At 37.1% G+C, this 21159-nt stretch overlaps 1 protein-coding gene across 1 annotated transcript in view; it reads right to left on the reverse strand.

The window, feature by feature from the left end:
- Positions 1–9742, reverse strand: part of LOC145689130 (uncharacterized) — a 33269-nt gene extending 23527 nt beyond the window's left edge. The window contains exon 1 of the mRNA XM_081763264.1: positions 9704–9742. Within this exon, the coding sequence (XP_081619390.1) occupies positions 9704–9742 (39 nt within the window). The remainder of the gene's footprint in view (positions 1–9703) is intronic.
- Positions 9743–21159: the final 11417 nt, after the last annotated feature.

Below are 21159 nucleotides of genomic sequence, written 5' to 3' on the forward strand. Positions count from 1 at the left end.
AAAAGCTATTAGTTTTGTAATTGATTCATTATGGTTTGCATGTAGTTCTTAATACTGTTTCAGATGCTGATAATTTTGACAATAAAAGTTGGTTTCGTTTGCAATTCCACTTCTCTTATTTACTTTGAATACACAGATGAAAATGACAAAAGCGTCCATAACAAATAACTTTATGAGCTCACAAAGCAGAATGAAAGGCCTCTTTATTCTCCCCCCCCTCAATTCTTCTTTAGGAAGCAGGGTTTGATAATTCTGTTTGGTTTTGTTTCCTCGCCCAATGATTTGTATCTTGTTGGCTGTCACTATACGTGAATTAAAGTCACAACTTGCGCGTTTGTTTAGAACGGATGTAATGGGGTTTCTTTTCATTCTTCTTCTGTTTCCAGACTGCTATTGTGTGTCTGAGGTGTCAGAAGTGAGTATAGAAACTAGGAGGTTCAGTTCCTATTCACCATTGCATATGTCATCATCATCATCATCATCATATTTTATTGGCAGACCACTTGCTGCAATTCAGAAGCTTCCATGATCCACGGTCTTCGGTTAACTTCGTCTTCACGCATGATTTTTCTATTTTGATATCGTCCAGTAATTGTAGTCTCTTTTCGTCTCCTCCCTCTTTTTCCTGCCACCATACCCTCTAGCACGTCCTTCATGATACAGTCTTAAACATCGGAAGTGGGGAGAAGCCGCCTTCACAATATACTTTATTATGTAACTTGTTTGACAAACGGAATTAGATTAGCGGATATTTTGCGTACACAGACAAATGACGTTTTCGTACATCACATTTTCTCGTCACTTATCACTATCACCCTACTCCAGTTTTCACTCTTATCCAACTTTAGTAGCAGTATCTTACCCATTGCTATTCCTTAGTTTTCCGCACAATTGGTGCAGGAAATTTCTGTTTAGAGCTGTTTAGCCTGCCATTTATTTCAATCATATGTTTTCTATTCGTTTCATATGTTCTCTCGATTTCGTATTGCTTCCATCAAAATTTTATTGCAACGATTTATAAACCATCATTAAAAAAAAAAGAAAAAAACTTCTAACACAATAATTAGACTGTTATTTCGTACCCTCCAATTCGCCGTTCTAAATGAATTTGCGCGATTGGAATGACAAAAGAGTTGAAAATATATGAATTTAAGAAGGATTTATTTACAGACTCATCACTCTTTCTTTCTTGTTCTTTCTTCGAAAGAAAACATACGGCGGAAGAAATGTGGCAACAGCGCGCTCCATTTACTCTGTACTGCAATCTAAGAGTGGGACGCTCTATAGATTCGGTCAAATTATGCTAGATCCTTATAATTACTAATTCAGGAGTTTTAAAAGAAAAAAAAAACGAAGTTGAGATACGATAATTTATCTCAAAATACGCAGAACGCAAGAATGCGTGGATAGAACTGAATACTTCACGCACCAAAGATTTAACTCAACTAAACTAGTGCAGTCGTTGCCAGACTCAATGGTGTATATATCATATAAATGAATTCAAAGTGTTTGTTTACACATTTTGAAAGTTACCTCGCAGCATAAAAGGAGTTGGGAGTTGTCTGCTGGGGCGTAAAGTTTTGGTTGGTCTCGGACCTTTCATTTCAGGAATAAAGATGGTGAAGTTGTCAAAAAGTAGGGAGGTGATGACCCATGCCACGCAGTTAGAGGATTACAAAACCCTGGGTGGAGCCACCAACAGAAAAAAAAGGAAAGAAAAAAGACCAAGCCGTTTCTAACTTACTTCGGAAAATGAGATTGCCTGTATGGTTTACTGACTGTATGAATCAATGGGAGAGGATACATTTCTGCCGTTTTTTTTGTTCCCATGACCAACTTCTTTCTCATCTCCAGGTTTTGCGGCTTTTTGTTGAACTTGCTGAAATTACGCTAGATTTGGGCAGGATGCTAAGAGCAAGATGCTAGTTGCTAAAGACACGCAAATTATGCTAGATCTAGCATCATTATGCTAGATCTGGCAACGCTGATAGTAAATTTACTTCCAGATTATTCTGTCACTGTTGGCAACTATGACCTATAAAATATCGCTAAATTCTGCTATGAAAGTAGCTAATACATGTTTATACTAGAGACCTGCACGGGCCAAATTTTTCGGCCCCTTCACAATCCAGCCCGAATGTACCTAGGCCCGGCCACCTCGGGCCCGAAAAGTTTTTGTGATTTTCGGCCCGAGCCCGGCCCGATAACTTTTTAAAATTCTTGGCTCAAGTCCTGCCAGGGCCTGAAAATTTTAAAAGTTTCATTTTGTAACATTTTTCACGGGCACACTTCTTCAACGTTTGCCTTTATTCTAATCATCGTTTAACGAAAGTCAATAATTATTAAAGAATTGCAATTAATCAGCCCCAGTCCGGCCCGACCTAAAGAGAAAACCGTGTCGGACCGTCCAAGCTCAGCCTAGATTAAAGAAATAACAGAGTCGGCCCGTCCAAGCCCAGCCCGTGTAGGTCTCTAGCTTATATCGTACATAAAGATGATCAGAACTCCTTGTCTCTAAGCGGTTAGCGTGCGCGCCTTTGGCATTGGACCCCAGGTTTGATTCTCAGCGGGAGATCATGGGGCTCGTATTTCACGTTAAGCCACTTAAAGAATTTACTGCTTTCTTGATTTCAGTGAAGGACGTTCTGAATATGTCAATTATATTAAAGATTATTGTGTGGGTCACATAAACTTCAAATAGGTTAGCTTTTCATTATACTTTTTTCAATGTCCTGTAGTGAAATAAGCTTATGAACGTGTTCCGATGTTAGGAACTTTAAATTTAAGTAATTGCGACAATTGGGTTTTGTTGTTAAATTTTGTATAGAAGATACAGTAACCAAACTTTCATTCTGAGAAAAGCAATATTCAGTTGTTTAGTTAAAGATTCGTGTTTCAAATTTAAGATATATGCCTGTACCCTTGAAACATAGATACCTTACGATTTTGCTTGTACATATATATATATATATATATATATATATATATATTGGCAGGTTTCCAGATTTCGGCAGCTGAAACCAGTTTTGACTTGACAATTGAATTATTCATTTTTTTATTGTGTTTTATTTCTAGAAATTTATTACAATTCTTATCGTATACCACAGGTTTCTATAAGCTTTGCTAACAGTTTTTTAACATGTTTGGAAAATGTTAATTTCGTGTCAAAAGTGATTCCAAGGTCCTTAAACTCTTTGATCATTTTAATATCCAAAGCAATAGTTATACACTGTTTTAGAGATGTGTTTTTATGCGAGTATGACAGTAGAAAACATTTATTTACATTAAGGTTCAGATTATTGAATTATTTCCATTCGGAAACCGCATTTATATCATTTTGTAAAGATACCGGGCGTTATGCATAGTCGTTCTGAAGCGTGATTACGGCCATAGTAAAGAGTTCGAGTAAGAAATGTTTCCTGTAGTAATCAGGTCTTAAGTATGACGCTAAACATATGTAAAAACGGACCAATTCCTTGTTATTACTAATACATCTATCGAATTTTAGGTCATCTACATATGGAAGCGTGAATTAATTATGTGTGCAATTTAGAATATCATAACTTAAATTTAAAAATAAAAATGGCCTTTGCTGCCGATCTTCAACATATGTGGCCTTATGCAGAGTCGTTTCGAAGTACGATTAGCATCATACTAAAAGCCTGACTACTGCAGGAAACATATGTTAGTCAAACTCTTTTGTATAGCACTAGTCAAGATTCAGAACGACTCTGCATAAGGCCCATGAAGAATAGAAATCAAGTTCCAAATCTGAGATGTTTAAACTTTCAGTTTCCTTAAAATTACAAGAACTAGTCAAGCGTGCCATTCCCATTTTCATAAATTATATTGGCTCACTTAAAGTTTATTCCCCCAGGCTCTTTTCTAGAAAGTTTACCAACATTGCCCTGCTGTTCTGTTTGGAATCCAAATATAAGTAATAGTCCACAAATGTTATTCTCAAAACCGTGTCCCAAGCTATCAAATGACCTGACGCTTCACTACTGTTCCCTAGAGGCTAAAGGCTGTATTGTCAGTTATGACGAGTCGCAGGAGATCTCCAACTTCTCACTCATAATGTATTCAGGTGGCAACGTCATGAATCATACAGTTTAAGTGCATATTGAGTTTAATGGCACGAGCGTCCCTGGCAGAGGGTACGAGAGGGACGCGTCTCCCCAATATTTTGAAGTACAAAATATTCAATATTTTATTCAAATTCATTTACTAACGACAGAATAGCATATAAACAATAATAATAATTATATCTATGTGTAATATAATATTCAGGCTATGAAACTATTATAACAGAGCTCTTTATATACTTCTGGGGGTTCGTGAAGGTAAGCAGAAAGGTAACAAATGGAATCGAAGATAATAAACAGGTTAAGCTAGGTAGTACCATTTAAATCATTTCCTTTGACGTCGCGCCCCTCCCCAATTTTACATGCCAGAGATGCCAGGCTCAATGGCACTCACAGAATGATTTGCGATCGTTTTATTCAAAAATTCTTGATAATCGTTCTGTAAATCATATCGAAATTTCAAAAAAGGAAAGTACTTTAAAATATTGCCAGTTTTGTCGCCAAATGTTTTCGAAAGTCGTAAAAAGCCGTTAGTACTTTTGTAAAATTTTTGTTGGAAGTCATATTTCTACTACTTGCATAATTCAGTGTTTATTCTTTACCCATTAATATGCAAGGACTATATTCTATTGTGTTTTGGAACTGAATTAAGTGTTTTCTTCGGATCGTTATGGACATATTAGCTTGGAGAGCTGCGACCTAGCCAGACCGTCGCCTAGCAATATTGCTCAGCCACTTTTTTCTTTGTTTTCTAGAAGCTCTCACTGTTAGTATTGTAGTTTCCTGTTACATTATGGCCAGTCAACTGTGAATTGAAACAGAATCTTTCAACATTTAAGCTGCATATCCATAGGGGCAGTGGCGGCTAATTTTAGTGTTGCAGTGTTGCGCAATGAACGAAGTATTTCAAGGAGAAAATATTATTAGCAATAGTAGTAAAGAACAGGAAAAAATACTTTTTTTAATACTCCCATATATACTTTAAATAACATGTTTTTTTACTTCTGTAACTGTCCGATCCGTTAATCCATTTTAAAAAGCGAAAACCAATCCATCACAGAGTCTCTAACTTATAGTGCGTTGCAGCGAGCATACAACGGCCGGATTCCTTCTGCGGGGCAATTGGAGCGAATGTTAAGTTTTTTTTTCTATCTCAGAAGTTAAAGGTTCTGGTCGTTGCAGTGCTTCTGCAACACAGCACGGTTTCCAGTGAACGAGAAGGTTCGCGCTAAATAAGATTTCTGAATTTTATTTCACTACCAATTAAAAAATGGAGTTTGCTTTTATGCATTCATATTTTAAAATTTATGCATTCATATTTTTAAATTACGGGACTATACTGAAGCAAATCAATATAATGACAATTAAGAAAAGTGATTGCAGAATTACAAAATAAGAAAGAAAATAAAGAAAATAGCGTCCTACCACGGATGGCTTCGTTTAATCGAGGCTCTCCTTCCACAAGGTTACCACCTGGACCCAGATGAAGTAATTCAAGAAGGCTCAAGTAAATGGATAAATATATCAGATACGGACCTTCCAGAAATCAGCAAAAGAGGTTTTCAGGCATCTTGGTACACACCAATAGCAGCACATTTTCATGAACTTCTTTTACAATCCGTTACTGTTCCTGAGGATAAAGCTAGGCTTCTTGCTGCGTCATCCCCCCATGCTGTGGCATGGTTAAATGCGTTACCTTCCCCCCAATTAGGTCTTAACATGTCTAATGAAAACTTCCGAATCGCAGTAGCCTTAAGACAGAGTAGAGGTTCAGATGTTTGTGAGCCACATCGCTGTCCAGCTTGCGGGAATCAAGTTACCCAACGCGGCCTGCGTGGCCTCTCATGCATGAAGAACATAGGCAGGAACACCAGACATTCATCTGTTAATGACATCATTTTGCGAGCCCTCACAACGGCAGGAATTCCTTCCATTCGTGAATCGTCAGGCTGTTGTCGTTCTGATGGTAAACGACCTGACGGCATGACATTAATACCTTGGATGAGAGGCAAATCACTAGTTTGAGATTTTACATGTTCGGACACATTTGCCCATTCAAGACTTCCATTGACTGTTATGAATGCTGGAGAAGTTGCTAGACGTAGAGAGGCAGAAAAGGAAAGGAAATACAACAATCTCCTCGACAAATTTATTTTTGCTCCAATATCCATCGACACCAGAAGGGCATGGGGTTCTAGAAGCCTTGATTTTATCAGAGAGGTAGGCAGACGCATATCTATCGTTTCTGGAGATGTTCGTTCAGCGTACTTCTTAGTACAACGTATATCCATTGCGGTCCAACGTGGCAACGTTTCGTCAGTTCTGGTACGTTGCCGCCTGGAAGGGAACTGGAAAAGATATTTCTTCTCTAGTAGAGTAAAGCGGGGCAAAAGGTCGCACTTAATGTTCAGCATGCTATTACTGCTATACCAAAAACAATATTGAGATGATCCATAATTATTATTTTTTCTCGAAAGCCATGTGAAATGAATCTTTTTATAAAGCATATATAAATGTAATAAAAGAAAAAAGAAAATATATAGTAGAGCAGAAAACAAATGAAAGTAGACCCGCATTTACAAGTTAATTCTTAGCTTGTCTAGATAATGAAGGCTTCTTCTACAGTAATTTGTGAACCAAATATTAGTAAGTCAATATGTAGAATCCACCCACCCCTCTGTGGATATTTTAGTATATACATATGTCTTTTATAAAATAAGTATATTTTATACTCTTGATAATTTCCACATAAAACTGTATGATGGGGAACGCCATATTGAATTTGGGACTAGTTAACAATGCTCAGGGGCGTAGCCATGAGGGGTCCACAGGGTCCGGACCTCCCAAAAATTTCGAAACTTGACTAACATTTGTAGACTCTCCTAACAAACTATACTTGTTTAACAGAGAAATGATTTATGTAGGGTAAATATTTTATTTTACACTTTATCACGTACTCTTTCTTTTCTTATAAAAATAACCGTTCTATCATTTTTTCTTAAAATATATAAGACAGTAATTAAGAATTACTTATCGTCTTTTCGGGTGCAGAATAAGACAGGTTCAATATTACATAGACGTATTCGATCCCCACAAATAATTTGGACTCCTCCCAGCAAAAGTTTCTGGGTGTAAAACTGGCAATGCGTTTGTTTTGATGTTCTTTGACTTTTGATTTCTGTTAATGCTGATCCTACATCTGCTTTCCAGAACGTATGGCATAGATAACCGTTGTTTCACCTCGTGTGGAAGTATATTGAGTCAATCTGTTCTAAGTAATCAAGTATGTGGCTCTCGATTATCTAAAAAAAAAATCTATTTTTTTCATGAATGTTTTAAATATATCAGGGTACTTCAAAACCGCAATTAATTATTTTTTAAAACATCTCGTAGCGACGCAGATTCTGCCGCCATTTTGCGTTTTCTCTATTTTAGGCGTTTACGTTGTTTTGAATATCTCAGCATGTATTTATCCTAGCAAATTGAAAATTGCTGGGGATGTCCAACTTGTGCAGAGCTTAAAGTTTGTCCTCTTAACAGTTTTGCTTAAAGCGACTTGAAAGGGGTGAAACCAGGGAATACAGCAGCAACATTTTTGGACATTGAAGACATGTTTGGGAAGAGGAAGAAACTGGCGTGGAGGTCTGAATTTGTGTATGCGTGTAGTCCGGGTTCATAAGTTTATACTTGAAAATTCGCATACCTATAGCTGCTCCCTAAGGCCTGAAAAACTATCATGAAGTTGGGGAATTATGCAAATTTGCCATATTTCACTAGCCAATATCTCCAATGGGTCTGGATAAAAAAATCTGAAATTTTGGAACTAGTTACTCATTTAGCATACCATAACATTCAACAAAGCTCGTTTTGTGTTTCTGAGCAGAAGGGGATCAAAGTATTAAGGAATGATGATATACTCTAGAAGGTGTTTTGTTCACAAATGCAACTGGAAATTTGTTGATGTGAAGTAAAATATAGTTGGACGAATGGCTAGTCCAGTTGTGATTTACTGTCTTAACACACTCACAGCAGCACTGGTGAAGAATGCTGATATCAGCAGAAAGCAAGAAAAATAAAAATACACACTTGGCAAAAAAAAAAAAGTCCGTAAATACTCATATCACTTCCTGCTTGTTATATCAATCACATTCAAACATGATTGTCCCAAGAAAGGTTATCACCATTAGTAATGCTTTCCATTGAAAAAGACCTGACGGTAAGAATACCAGAGTTTAACCAGCATTTACTTGGCAAATTTGCTCTAATCAAACAGAGGAGAATGAACTTACTAATTAAATAAGGTGACTAATCGGATAAAATTGTCCGCATTATTTTTTTTTATTTTTTTAAAACAGAATTTTATTTAATTTCACCTGTCACATAGCATTTGCATCTAAATTTATGCTGATTAGTCAATGAGTCCACTTTATATCTTCTGTTTCCGATCGTTCGTACTGCAACACCCGAAACCACAATCCACCGGCCGCCACTGCTTACAGGTGGCTTAACCTGATTACATTTTAAAATGAACTACCAACATTCACCAGTTGGTCGGCACAGTTCACACCTCGAACACCTCAACTCGAGGAGTTTTCTCCGCGTGTTGATGTAGACATGTTCGTTTAATTCGCTGCAGAATTAAGTAAAGTGGCATACGTCTCATAGCCGACCAAGGATTTGTACAGCGGCTAGCCCCATTTACTGAAGTCCCGGGTCAGCTGATTCAATGCGTGTAATTAGTAAACAAGTCCTACTAAAGTCATAATTATACATTGTGACTACTTGCGTTTATTCTTTTGGACGGTACTATTAACTTCTTACGGATTCTTCTCGCAGTCAGGAACTTACGTCTTAGGATTACTTCAGTGTTACCCCACTGTGTTAACCCCCATGTGCATTAGTTAGTAGGATAAGAAAAATATTTTTGGTGAACCCAAATACAATATGTCATCCATACACATATGTGATACAAAAACAAATGGATATAATGTTCTGAAATGTGATGTGTAATATTATATTTGTGGAAATAGTAGTTACGTGTCAGTGTTCAGTGTTGCGATTGTTCTTCTCCTACATCTTTTGTTTACACATAGCGCTTTTAATAAATAAACATAGTGTTATATTATTTTATGCGTTTTTGTTGCATGTATGAATGATGTTTTGTGTGTCGTGGTATGAGCTATCATCTGGATGTCCGTGAGGATTTCGAGACGAAACATCCGAACCTCTCGGTGCTTGATGCTCATCTCATTATTGAGACCTGAGGGCGATCCCGGAAAAGCTTGGTAATCCCTTTTTGGAAATGTTCTTTAATGTATTATCTATGTAAGTTCATATCTCCTGAATGTACTTGTTGGTGGGTCAGCAGGGGGGCAGATCCGGAAAGCGGTTTCAAGTATATCAGTAAACAAATGATCAAAATAGATGTGTTCCTCAAAATGCATGATTTGGGAATTTCGATCTCGTATGACCGTTTAAGAGTTTATCTACTGAAGTAGCCAACAGGGTATAAAAAAGCATTTTGTCGATTGTGTAAAAAAAAGCATTGTGTGTCGTGATTCGTTGAAGTGCAATGTTTTTACTACCGCCTATTACGACAACATTAACCACAGTCCAACCTCATCGACAATAACCTCTTCATTCCACGGGACAGACATTTCGATAATGCAGCATCCAGCTCATGAAGATGATGGGACTCCTCCAGTTCTTCCAAACGTTGACGCTGTGAATGCCAGATCAAACCCAACGAAAGTTCATTCACTTCCTACGAAGTACACGAACTATCCACCAAGTTTGTTAACTTTAAATGGATTATCTTCTTTCGTATATGACCAGCTTGTGATTCCTGCTATATCAAAAGATTTATTTTTTAAGTCTTGAGCAGATCAGGTCACATCTGAATCTGAAGAGCATGTGAATTGGGCGTCCTATCATGAATCATTTTAGCGACTGCCAAATGGATCGATAACAAAAATTGCACTTTTACCACTGTTTGTGGAACCATCTCATTTACCTGCCATGATGCTGCATTCTATGAAAACTGTGAGACATCGGAAGACATGTCAATAAGAAGCACACATTAGTTCTTGTTCTTGACCAGATACGTCACTGCACTTCATATTTGTGGTGGATCAATGGGGCAGAAAACGATCTAATTTTTTAACTGACACTGAAATAAATAAACTGTATTTGAAGAATGTACTTATTGCTTCTATAGAAACCTATGTGGTAAAAAAACTTGAGAAAATTCTAGGTCTTGGACGGGATTCGAATCACGCACTTCCTGATTGCAGGTAATCAGGAGGTGCATGGTGCGAAACCTACTCAATACTGTTAGAATTTTCTATTCATTTTCTCAAACGTATTTGAACAACTCTTTCGTATAACTTTTTAAGCTTCACAAGGAACTCAGTAACAAGAAACCTGTGTTATTTTCTTTCGTAATTTGTTTCAACTATAACGATGGAACTTAAATAACTTTTAGCATATCCACAAGGTTTCTGTTACTCCATAATTTTGTCTTCTCAATTTCTTTCTGTCTCTCATTTTTTAAGATCTAAAAAATAATCATGTTATAAGTACATAACGTTTGACAACATCGCGATTCCGTCTCCTTTAGCCTCTACTTTAGAGTGTATTTTATTTCGGAAAAGAGATGACCAAAGATCAGTTCATTGTTAGCCTCCGTGTTGAAAAAGACCATTCGGTTCGCGAGTCGTGGCTTTGGGTGCGCAACATTTGGGTTAACAAGTTTCGTGTGCAGTGACTACTAGTTCCGAATTAATCCTGGTTTCTTATCAATGCAAATTTTATGACGAAGAAGTGTGTTTATTGGATGGATGTCTGTGATTATTGTTTAAACCTGGAACTTCTGTACTGTTTTCCATATCGAAAATGAGTAAGAGACAGGGAACTTTGTTTAGTTTTCGATTTTATAAAATCCTGTACAATTGATAGTGTTCCTAGGGTGACTGTATGTGGTCAACAGTAACAGTGATAAGGAAGATGTACAGGAGAACGAAAGTGCACCTAACAAAGAGAAGAAAAAGCATGCCCCTTGTCGTAAGTACAAACAAAGCTATTTGAAGCATGGTTTTATTCAGTTTCCCGGCTCAGACAATTTGCCGAAGCCTCAGTGTGTTATGTGTGCTATTGTTCTGGGTAACGAAGCTATGAAGCCTTATAGTCTTATAAGACACTTACACACAAAACATTCGGACTTAAAAGATAAACCAGTTAAGTTTTTATGCGTAAGAAAGATGCTCCGAAAACTGAAGAAATGTAGAATCAAGCTTCAACCACATGTACGGCACTTTTAAAAGCATCTTATTTAGTTGCTCTGAAGATTGCTTATTGCAGAAAAAGAACTCGTTGAACCTTCTTTAATAGCAGCATGTAATGAAGTTTTAGGTCAGTCTGCTGCTAACAAAATTAAGGAAATACGTCTATCAAATGATACAATTGAAAGACGAATTTTGGATATGGTAGAGGATACAGAAGCCCAACTAATTGAAAATATTTTTAAAAAATCCAAATTTTTTGATATACAACTTGACTAATTAACAGACGTCCAGAACAACAGTATATTACTTCCTTATGTACGATATATTGATTATACCGTTGATGATATCAAGGTGGGCTTACTCAATGTATGTGAGTTACCAGGTCAGACTACTAGCTCGGAAATTTTCAATGCATTGGGTGCGTTTGTACGTATGAAAGGGTTGGAGTGGGAAAATTGTACTTATTGGGGTGTGTACCAATGGTGCCGGTTCTCTGACCGGAAAACATTCAGGGGTGATATCCAGTACAAAGGAGGTAGCAAATCATGACATCATACTAACTCATTGTTTCATACATAGAGAACATTTAGCTTCGAAGAAACCGACACCTGAATTGAATGAAGTTCTTACGCAAGCGGTGAAAATAATTAATTTGATTAAAAACGGCCCTTTGAATACACGATTGTTGGAACTATTGTGCGAGGAACTGGAATCATCAGCATCTTCTTTTCCATACAGAAGTTCTATGGTTATCGAGGGGGAGGGTTCTCCGAAGGTTGTACGAGTTGAAAAATGAAGTTATTTCTTATCAATAAGAAAAACACTTATAGCTAATATATCTTGAGGACAACGAATGGGTAACCAAGCTTGCTTATTTAAGAGACATTTTATCCACAAACAATGAACTGAATTTGAGTCTTCAGGTTTCACAAAACAACAATATTTAGTGTCTGCAACAAGCTAGAAGCGTTCAAAAAGAAAATTGAACTTTGGCTCAATATGGTTAGTGGAGGAAATTTTGAAATTTTTGAATTGTTCTGCAGTTTTATTACTGAAGTCGATGTTGTTGACATGTCAGAACTAATAACCAGTTATCTTAAGATACTCCCTTCATCATTTGAAAAATATTATCCTAAAGATGAAGATCCTCGGGAGAGAATATGTGGATTATAAATCCTTTTGTTGAACATACGCATTCATCACTTTCATACAAAGAAAGAGTACAGTTAGCCGAATTATCATCGGACAGAGAGCTTGAATGTCTTTACAACTCTATGAGTATTTACAAATTCTAGATAAAAATGAGGACAGAATGCACAGAAATACAATACATGAAAGAGAAAAGTAATTTCTTCTTTGCTTTTCCTCGACATACAGTATCTGAGTGAAACAGCATTTTCGGCAATTACCTTCCTCAAAACAAAGCAAAGGAATCGGCTGCAACTTTCTCACTCTTTATGCTTGGCTGTCACTTCACTTGATCCATCAGCTAAAAAAGAAGCAGCAGATGAGGTCCCATTATCTTCCTCACCTTTAGTTTCAATTGTATATATAAACGATTTATTATTTTAAATAATACTTCTCACGTATGAATATTATTTGTCTTTAGTGACTGAAACTAAGAATTTAAAAATCATAGTTTTCAATTCAATATTGGACAGGTGGTACTTAACAGTGGCTTGTGCAACAATGCTTAAAAGTGAATTGTCCGTGGTTTGTGCGTGTGTTGAATGGTGCTGAGAAGATGCGTTTGGACGTCCTTACTCCAGCTTCTTCGAAACAGTGTAGATGGTGAGTCAAAAGTAATTTTATTCTTACTTTCATTAGTTTATTACAATACATTTTCATTGTATTAAATCTACCATCCATTACAGAGCAGATGAACAAAACTTTTCAAGATATCAAAACAAAAGTATGTGTTGCATATATGTTTTATCATTTTAGTTGTGCAGCAAACTGAGATTAGCAATTACTTCCAATGAGTATTCACGTATGCATTATATTTTTCCTTAGTTGTTAAATATGGTAAATTAATGGAAATTAATAATTGTCATTTTTGTGGTGGGCCGCAGGAAATATTTTAGAGGCGTTTGTGGACCGCAGTCTCACAAAAGTTGAGAAACACTGTCATAGACTGTATGCTATATATTATGTTAAATTGCTAGTTTCCTGAAGCGTATAACTCAATTCTTCTTTCGATGACTGATGCTCTAAATTTCGGATATATATCTGAAAATAACTTCTGACGTTTTCTTTACGTAAAGATCCACATCAAAACAACCTATATTCATAATCGTTTTCCGTGAGCGTTATTGCGAATGGTGACAGCGGGCTATTCAGTTTCCGATATGCAATATCGCGTGCCCATAATGGGGAATGACATCGTAACTACTAATCTTTGAACAAAGTAACTATCGATTTTACCCTGATGCACAGAGGTAGTTACAAACTGCGATGCATCTCAAATTTAAAATATAAAAATTGCGATGTTTTAAAGAAACTTCATGGATACTAAATAAGACTTTCTAGAATATTATCGCGCTATACAGACTCGTTTTGATGTGATTTGTGTCATACTAAAGGCCTGAGTACTGTTAATCGAACTGTGTAGTATGGCACTAATCACGCGTTTGAACTCTGCATAAGGCCTTTGAGCTCCAAATCTGGTTGTAATATATTCAATAAAATAAAACACTGCATATAAGAGAGATTCTACAAATGACTTCATCAATAATTTGTTATGTTATATTAAGACTAGAGCGATCGCTTCAATCATTGTGGGAGCGAATGCTACAAGGTTGATTACCATGGGCATCCAAGAGGGGTAGGAAGCCTCCACCTAGCTCACGAAAATGTATAGAGGAAAGTGGCCAAAGTCGGAACCCCCTCTTATTTCCGTTCGTAAATGCTGATGCGTACCGTCATAAAGTGCTATGTGGAGAATACATAACAAAGGTTGTGTAGTGTAACTGGCAACACTGAGTTACCACGTACAGCGGCGTAGTGTCGCCATTATCGTTAAACCTGTGATTGCAAGTTTTTGTAGCGGAGGATAGAAGTTGGAATTTTTTTAGTTAGTCTAAGGTAAGTCACAATATTTTGTATAGTTTCTTGTTCTTTAAGTGCTGCAGTTCAAAACTATTATAGTGGGTTCTTTGTTTGTTTATTTAATTTTAAGTTTATAGGCTAGGAAATATAATGAGCAAGGTGCCCTTAGTTGGACCCCCATGAGTGGCCAAACTCGGACCCCCTGGAACTAAGAAGTTTTATGTTTGTAAGTGTCATAAAAAGGAATCCCGTTTGTGAAGAAATTCTTCATATATATCGTTTCAGATGTCCCAGAGACAGACCAGTGCCCGTTGAAGAGGATGGGATCCCGAACAGATGGAAAATGCAATTGAATCAATTAGAAAGAAAAAAATGGGTGTTAAAAAGCATTTAAAGCATTCAATGTACCCAAAACAACATTGATGAGACTTGCCCAAGAAAGGTATGGAAGTCCAAAAGCGGCAGCACGAACATAAATGGGAAGGCCTACAGTACTTGGTGACCAACTTGAACAAAAGTTAGTAGAGTATTGCCTTGTAATGGAGTAAGTTTTTTTTTATTAACAAGGGCGGACTTGCGACGGATGGCCGTGAATTTAGCTATTCGAAACAACTTGAAGCATCCCTTTAACAATGATGTTGCAGGTGCGAAATGGCTGAAACTTTTCCTTAAAAGACATAAGGCACAGTTGGCAGTGCGCAAACCGGCTGGAACATCATATGCTAGGGCCGTAGGTCTACAGAAGAGAATGTTGGCAAGTTTTTTGACAACTATACACAAAAACTTGGGAAGGAACACTACGCAGCTGAAGAATTTGGAACGTTGACGAGACCGGTTTGTCAATTGTGCAAAGTAAAGTTCCTTGCGTTATTGGACTAAAGGGGAAACGGCAGATAGGAGCCATCACCTCAACTGAAAGAGGTTCCTTCATAACTGTGATAGTGGCAATGAGTGCAGCTGGCAGTTTTGTTCCTCCATTGGTGATTTTTCCACGCACCAATATGAATTCAGCTCTAGAAAGAGGAAAACCTCCTGGAACTATTCTGACCGTTCATCCGTCAGGTTGGGTGCAATCGAATATATTCACCGAATGGTTCAAGCACTTTATTCAACGAACGAAACCGTCTGAAGAGGAACCTGTGATGCTCATACTAGATGGACATTCAAGCCATACTCGCTACGTCAATGTCATCGATCTCGCTAGGGCTAACCACGTCACAATCATTTCGCTACCACCTCATTGAACATACAAAATGCAACCCCTAGACCGCACCTTCATGGCTCCACTCAAAATTCACTATAGCGAAGAAGTGCGTATTTGGCTTAGGGAAAACCAGAGACCTCTTACTGCATTCGATGTCATGGAGCTGTTCGGTAAAGCATACGTTAAATGCCAAACTGCAGAGATCACAATGAACGGGTTTCGCTGCACAGGCTTGTATCCCTTTAACAGGCTTGTAAGCCTCAGAATTTATTAGTGCGTCACAAGCGGCTCAGTGCAGGGAGGACTCAAACATGATACCTACCGTGTCTGTTGCGGAAGTGGTTTCTCCTCCAGAAAACACCAATCCTCGCCAGAACATAGTTTGCTGTTCTCCATCGCCATCCATGCTCGATCAGCCTGGTCCTTCGACTGCCTCTGTGCGTTCTGAAGTGGGTACAATGGACTCTTCACCAGAAAACACCAATCCTCGCCACAACGTAGTTTGCTGTTCTCCATCGCCATCCATGCTCGATCAGCCTGGTCCTTCGACTGCCTCTGTGTGTTCTGCAGTGGGTTCAATGGACATCAACCCAGTTCCCATCATGAAGAAGAAGACTTCAACACGAGGTAGAAAGGCAACTTCATCCAATGTAGTAACTTCTTCGCCATACAAAAATGACTTAATGCAGTCTGTGCGGAAGATAAGGAGAAGGAACGTAAAGAAGATAAAGGAAAAGGGATTAAAAACAAAGGAGATGGAATCTCTGGAGTACGAAAAGGACAAAGAAAGAGACAAAGGAATGGAAAGAAGATTGACAAGGATGAGCAAGAATATGAAAGTTCGGAAAGCGAAGACTTTGTATTATTTGATACTGGAAATTCCGATATCGGCATGCCGCACGGAGGTAACCCAACTAACGACGATGCTGAGTGCTTGTTCTGTGGTGACAAATTTTCCATGGACTGTAGAGAGGAATTATGGATACAGTGTGCAACGTGTGGTTTGTGGGCACATGCAGAGTGTACAGATAATGAGCGAGAGATCTATATTTGTGATTTCTGTCGTTAAGAAACAAAAAAGAGTTGGACTATTTTCATACCATCTATGTATTTTTCAGTTTACACTATATTTTGCTTAATATTTTGCACTATATTTTGCATATTAACTATTGAACATTGAATTAATGTGTTTCAGTACATTACTATTCTATTCTTCTATATTGTATTAAACTTTATTTTGTACTTTATTATGCTTAAACTGCATATTTCTATCTTGTTAAGCTGAGTCAGAAGAAGGGGTCCGAATTTGGCAACATTTTCTCCACACTGCATTTTCGTCACATTTTACGATAAGCTTTATTAATAAAATTTGATTAGCTGTAACTTATATTCGAACACACACACGTTTAGGAAACATATCAAAGAACGCGTGAAAAAAAATCAACTACAAATAATAAACAATCATAATTTTAGATGCAAAAAACAAAATGGGGGTCCGACTTTGGCCACTTTCCTATACGTAATATAGCAAACCACGAATATTAAATACCAGACGTAAAATAGCAACCATTGAGATCGGCCTCCTAGAAAATTTTCTTCAGGTGCCCATGCTAGTTACTGATCTTAAAAGCCTAATCACTGCGAAATTAAAATAACCCCAATTTTACAGTTATTATGTTATATCTTCAAACAGATAAAAAATCGAAATGTGTAAGAAAAGCGCGCTAGACTGTATTATTTTATATAAAGTATCGTTCTCAAGACTAAACTAGTAGTTTTTCGCTTCAGCCATTTAGAAACGCGAAAATAAATAGTGTTGTTGTTCCACTGTGTTGTTGTACCACATTTTATCTATTTGAAGATATCATAATTATTGTAAAATTAGCAGTATTTTAATTTCGCCGTGATGGAGTCTGTAACATGTATCATGTGCCTGTATCATATAACAGTAGGCTATCGCATACTCCTCAGCTTTGTTTTTTTTTTTATCACTGTTACCTCTGGGGAACGCAACTTTCAAAACATATAATAATAATTATAAACACTTAACAATATACAAAGAACATCAACGCTTGAATGGACTCAAAATAACAAAGAAACCCACAGATATCAATTAGTATACAATTTATTTAGAAAAGAAGACTACGACGACTATGACGAGAAATTCCTTTATAGGCTCTCTTGGGCCAAATAAGCAATACAGTGTGATTGTAAAAGCAATACTAGAGGTAACAGAAATAACTGTTTTCTTTAGAAATTAGGTGTATGTGTAAAATTACATATTTTCAAGTCCTACTATTATTATTAACTGACAACTTCGATTATTGTTCAGTTCATTTTTTAAATGATGAAGTGGATTGCGTTGCACATTGGGAAACAATGGTAGATGTGAAAACTATGTGTTATAATATTAAAAACGCAAGTGGTAGCGTTTGCAACAGAGATATAAGGTCGAAGATTCAGCCTGTTCTTCACACGCTGAATCCATACGTAAGAATTTTCTCGATCTACTACAGTTTATGATCCAAGAGGATCAAACTTGAATTCGGAAGTTATATAGCCTTATAAAGCTTCCAGTATATATATATATATATATATATATATATATATATATATATATATATATATATATATATATATATATATATGAAGACGGAAATAGAACCCACTCCTATAATACTGAGTCCCTATATCAATTTTGTTATAATTCGAAATTGATATGATGCTCTCGTAAAAGGTAGCAAATGCTGTTTAACATATATCAAGTTCTGTATTGTAATGTTATTAAGTAGACGGTATTTATAACACTGTCCGTTTGAGTTAAGTATTTAACGAAATATATCTTAATTGATATAGGTAGTTCAAGCTAGCACAAAAATATACTCATGATGGAAACAGAATTCTTACTTAGGCCTACATCATTGGACCTACAATTTATGTATGCTCCAAGCTCTGTAAATCGAAAGAATGGCCCTGTGTATGCACATGCTTAAGGAACAGCGGACAAAAGACCGATCTGTTACTGAGTACCTGTACTAGAAGGATATGACTCCAAAAATTCATGGTGGAATACGTATATCAATCGTTGGAAAACTGTATAACTTCTAATGCTACTGTGATGAATTGGGTTGCAGATTTCCAAAACTATCAGACGTTCATTAATAACGAACATTGCACCTTCAACAACAATGACCGAAAACACAGTGCCATCCATAAATAGTATTGCAGAATCAAACATTTAGTATGCTTAAGAAATTATAAGTATTTCGCATAGGAGATTACAAAACCCTCTGATGAGACGTTGAAGATACAAATTGGACAGAGCGTGAGGAAAATATTGACGAGACAAGTTCCAAAATCTGAATGCTGAACACAATGGGCAGCGAGTTCAGTGTTCTTTCTAGATATACATTTCCCCCTTTATCCTCGGAGTTGGAACATCGCCCTAAACAGGATCTAAGATCTATATATCAAGTTGTGTCAAAGTGTGGCCCAACTTATTTTGAATTTTAGGACAAACTTTCCATCCTAAAATGTGAGCAAGTGCTCACTTGTGATCACATAGTTTATTTCAATAAAGAGGATAAAGCACGTAGCACGTTTTAGTAAAATTCGTAATTAAAGATATTACTTACAGTCACCACTCTGCGTCTGAAAGAAAACAGTCTTGAAGACAGTAGAAAACGTACGTAATATCCGCTTCCAAAATAGTTTTATCTGATTGTTCAGGGTAAGAGAGACGTAAAGATCTCTGAGGACACGCTTATGATAGACTTTCTAGCAAAGGGTAATACGTGACTGGAGTATACTATTAAGAACTATCAGGGCGCAACGGCACCGACTTTCCAAAATTTATGTAGGTGCATATCAATGGCGGAGGTGTTACATTTTTCAGTGGATTCTCATATTTTTTGATTAATTTCCTTTTAGTTAAAATCTTTTACGAACACTGTGATAATTGTTGAATTATCTATGTCCGTGTGTCTATCTGTCTGTCTGACGGTCATTTCCGTTTTTTCAATCTTGAGCCGTACATTCGATAAAGCATCAAAAACTATCTTAGAAGATGGTGGAAGTTTTCGTGCTACTCTTACCATTCCCGAGATATTGGATAGGAAATGACTGATTTCCAGAGATTTAAGGAGCAATATCTCGGGAACCATAAGTTGTAGAGGAACTGGTGTTGATCAATATCCAAGAAGACGGTGAATATTTTGGTACCAAATAGTAACCAGTGGCCACTATTCAATTGGCCACCAGTTAATATCAATATCAAAATATCTGTCATCATCTTAGGTATTGATTAACACCAATATCGTCTCCCTATGACTTAACGTTCCCGACATATTGGCCAAAAAATAGTTCCGTTTTCGGAAGATTTAAGAAGCTATATCTCGGGAATCGTGAGTCATAGAGAGATCATATTGGTGTTGATCAATACCTGAGGGGATAGTGAACGTTGTGGTACCGAATAGTAACCGGTAGCCACTGCCCAAGTGGCCACAGTACCCCAGATATTGGCCAAACCACCCGAATTTTGGGAGATTAAAGAGCAATATCTCGGGAACCGTAAGTCATAGAGAGATGTTGTTTTGCGAGAAACACAAGGTGCGAGTAAAGAGATTTACTTTTACATGTAGGAACAATCACAGTTATCATTTCCGCTTCATTTCTCCATTATTTTTAAGTTCGTTCTGGGAATGCTCTTGGACCATTCTCAACTGGTTGTCTTGACTACCTTTCACTAGGCCGGAGAGAGGTAAATAGGGAAGGGGAGTGAGTTGCTTGGTTGCCTTTGGACAAACACATTTGAAACAATTATGTTTTAGAGGACAGAAATTTTAACTTCCATCTCAATGTCTGAATTGCTTATTGTTTTTTTGATAATGGCAAATGAGAAATATTTATTTTCTTTTGTTTCTATCATACTAAAAATCTTATGGGTGCTCCAGCCCCGAAGCACCCACGTAGTCGGCGCGCACGTTAAGGTGTTTAAGTGAAAAAGTGCGAGATCGCCCCGAAAAACATTCTAAAATTGTTCTGATGTAGCAAGACAATATAAAGTTCATAGGTGTAAGAACGAACTGAGAAGAAATAAAACGTCTCCAGAATTTTAGTTACCTCAAACCTTTTTTCTGTTCCCTATTTACTTATAATTTGATTTAAGTTTAGCATCCCTTTCAGTAGCGAGGCTATATGATACGTGGTCCTACAGCTTAACATGGGCTCCGAACCACATGAGTTCCGCCGTGAATCGAACCAGAGTCTCCCACGTCAAAGACCCGTACAACAATAATAGAAATTACATCTCCGAGCATGCACGAAAACGACAATTGAATAGGGTGACTAATTTTTATTTCAAATGAAATAACAAAGTATATAGGTATGAATTGGTGTAGGAATTATTAAACAACTGCGTAAAAGTTCCTTTCTTTTTGGGTTAATACGTGGGTCAAGTAGATAGTACAGGGCGAATATAGAAACAGTAGTTATGATAATGGTAATGATTAGTCGATTTCTTAGAAATCCGTTACAGAGT

The sequence above is a fragment of the Thermobia domestica genome, chromosome 7 (genome assembly GCF_964235325.1).
Source record: "Thermobia domestica chromosome 7, izTheDome1.hap1.1, whole genome shotgun sequence".
Lineage (NCBI taxonomy): Eukaryota > Metazoa > Arthropoda > Insecta > Zygentoma > Lepismatidae > Thermobia > Thermobia domestica.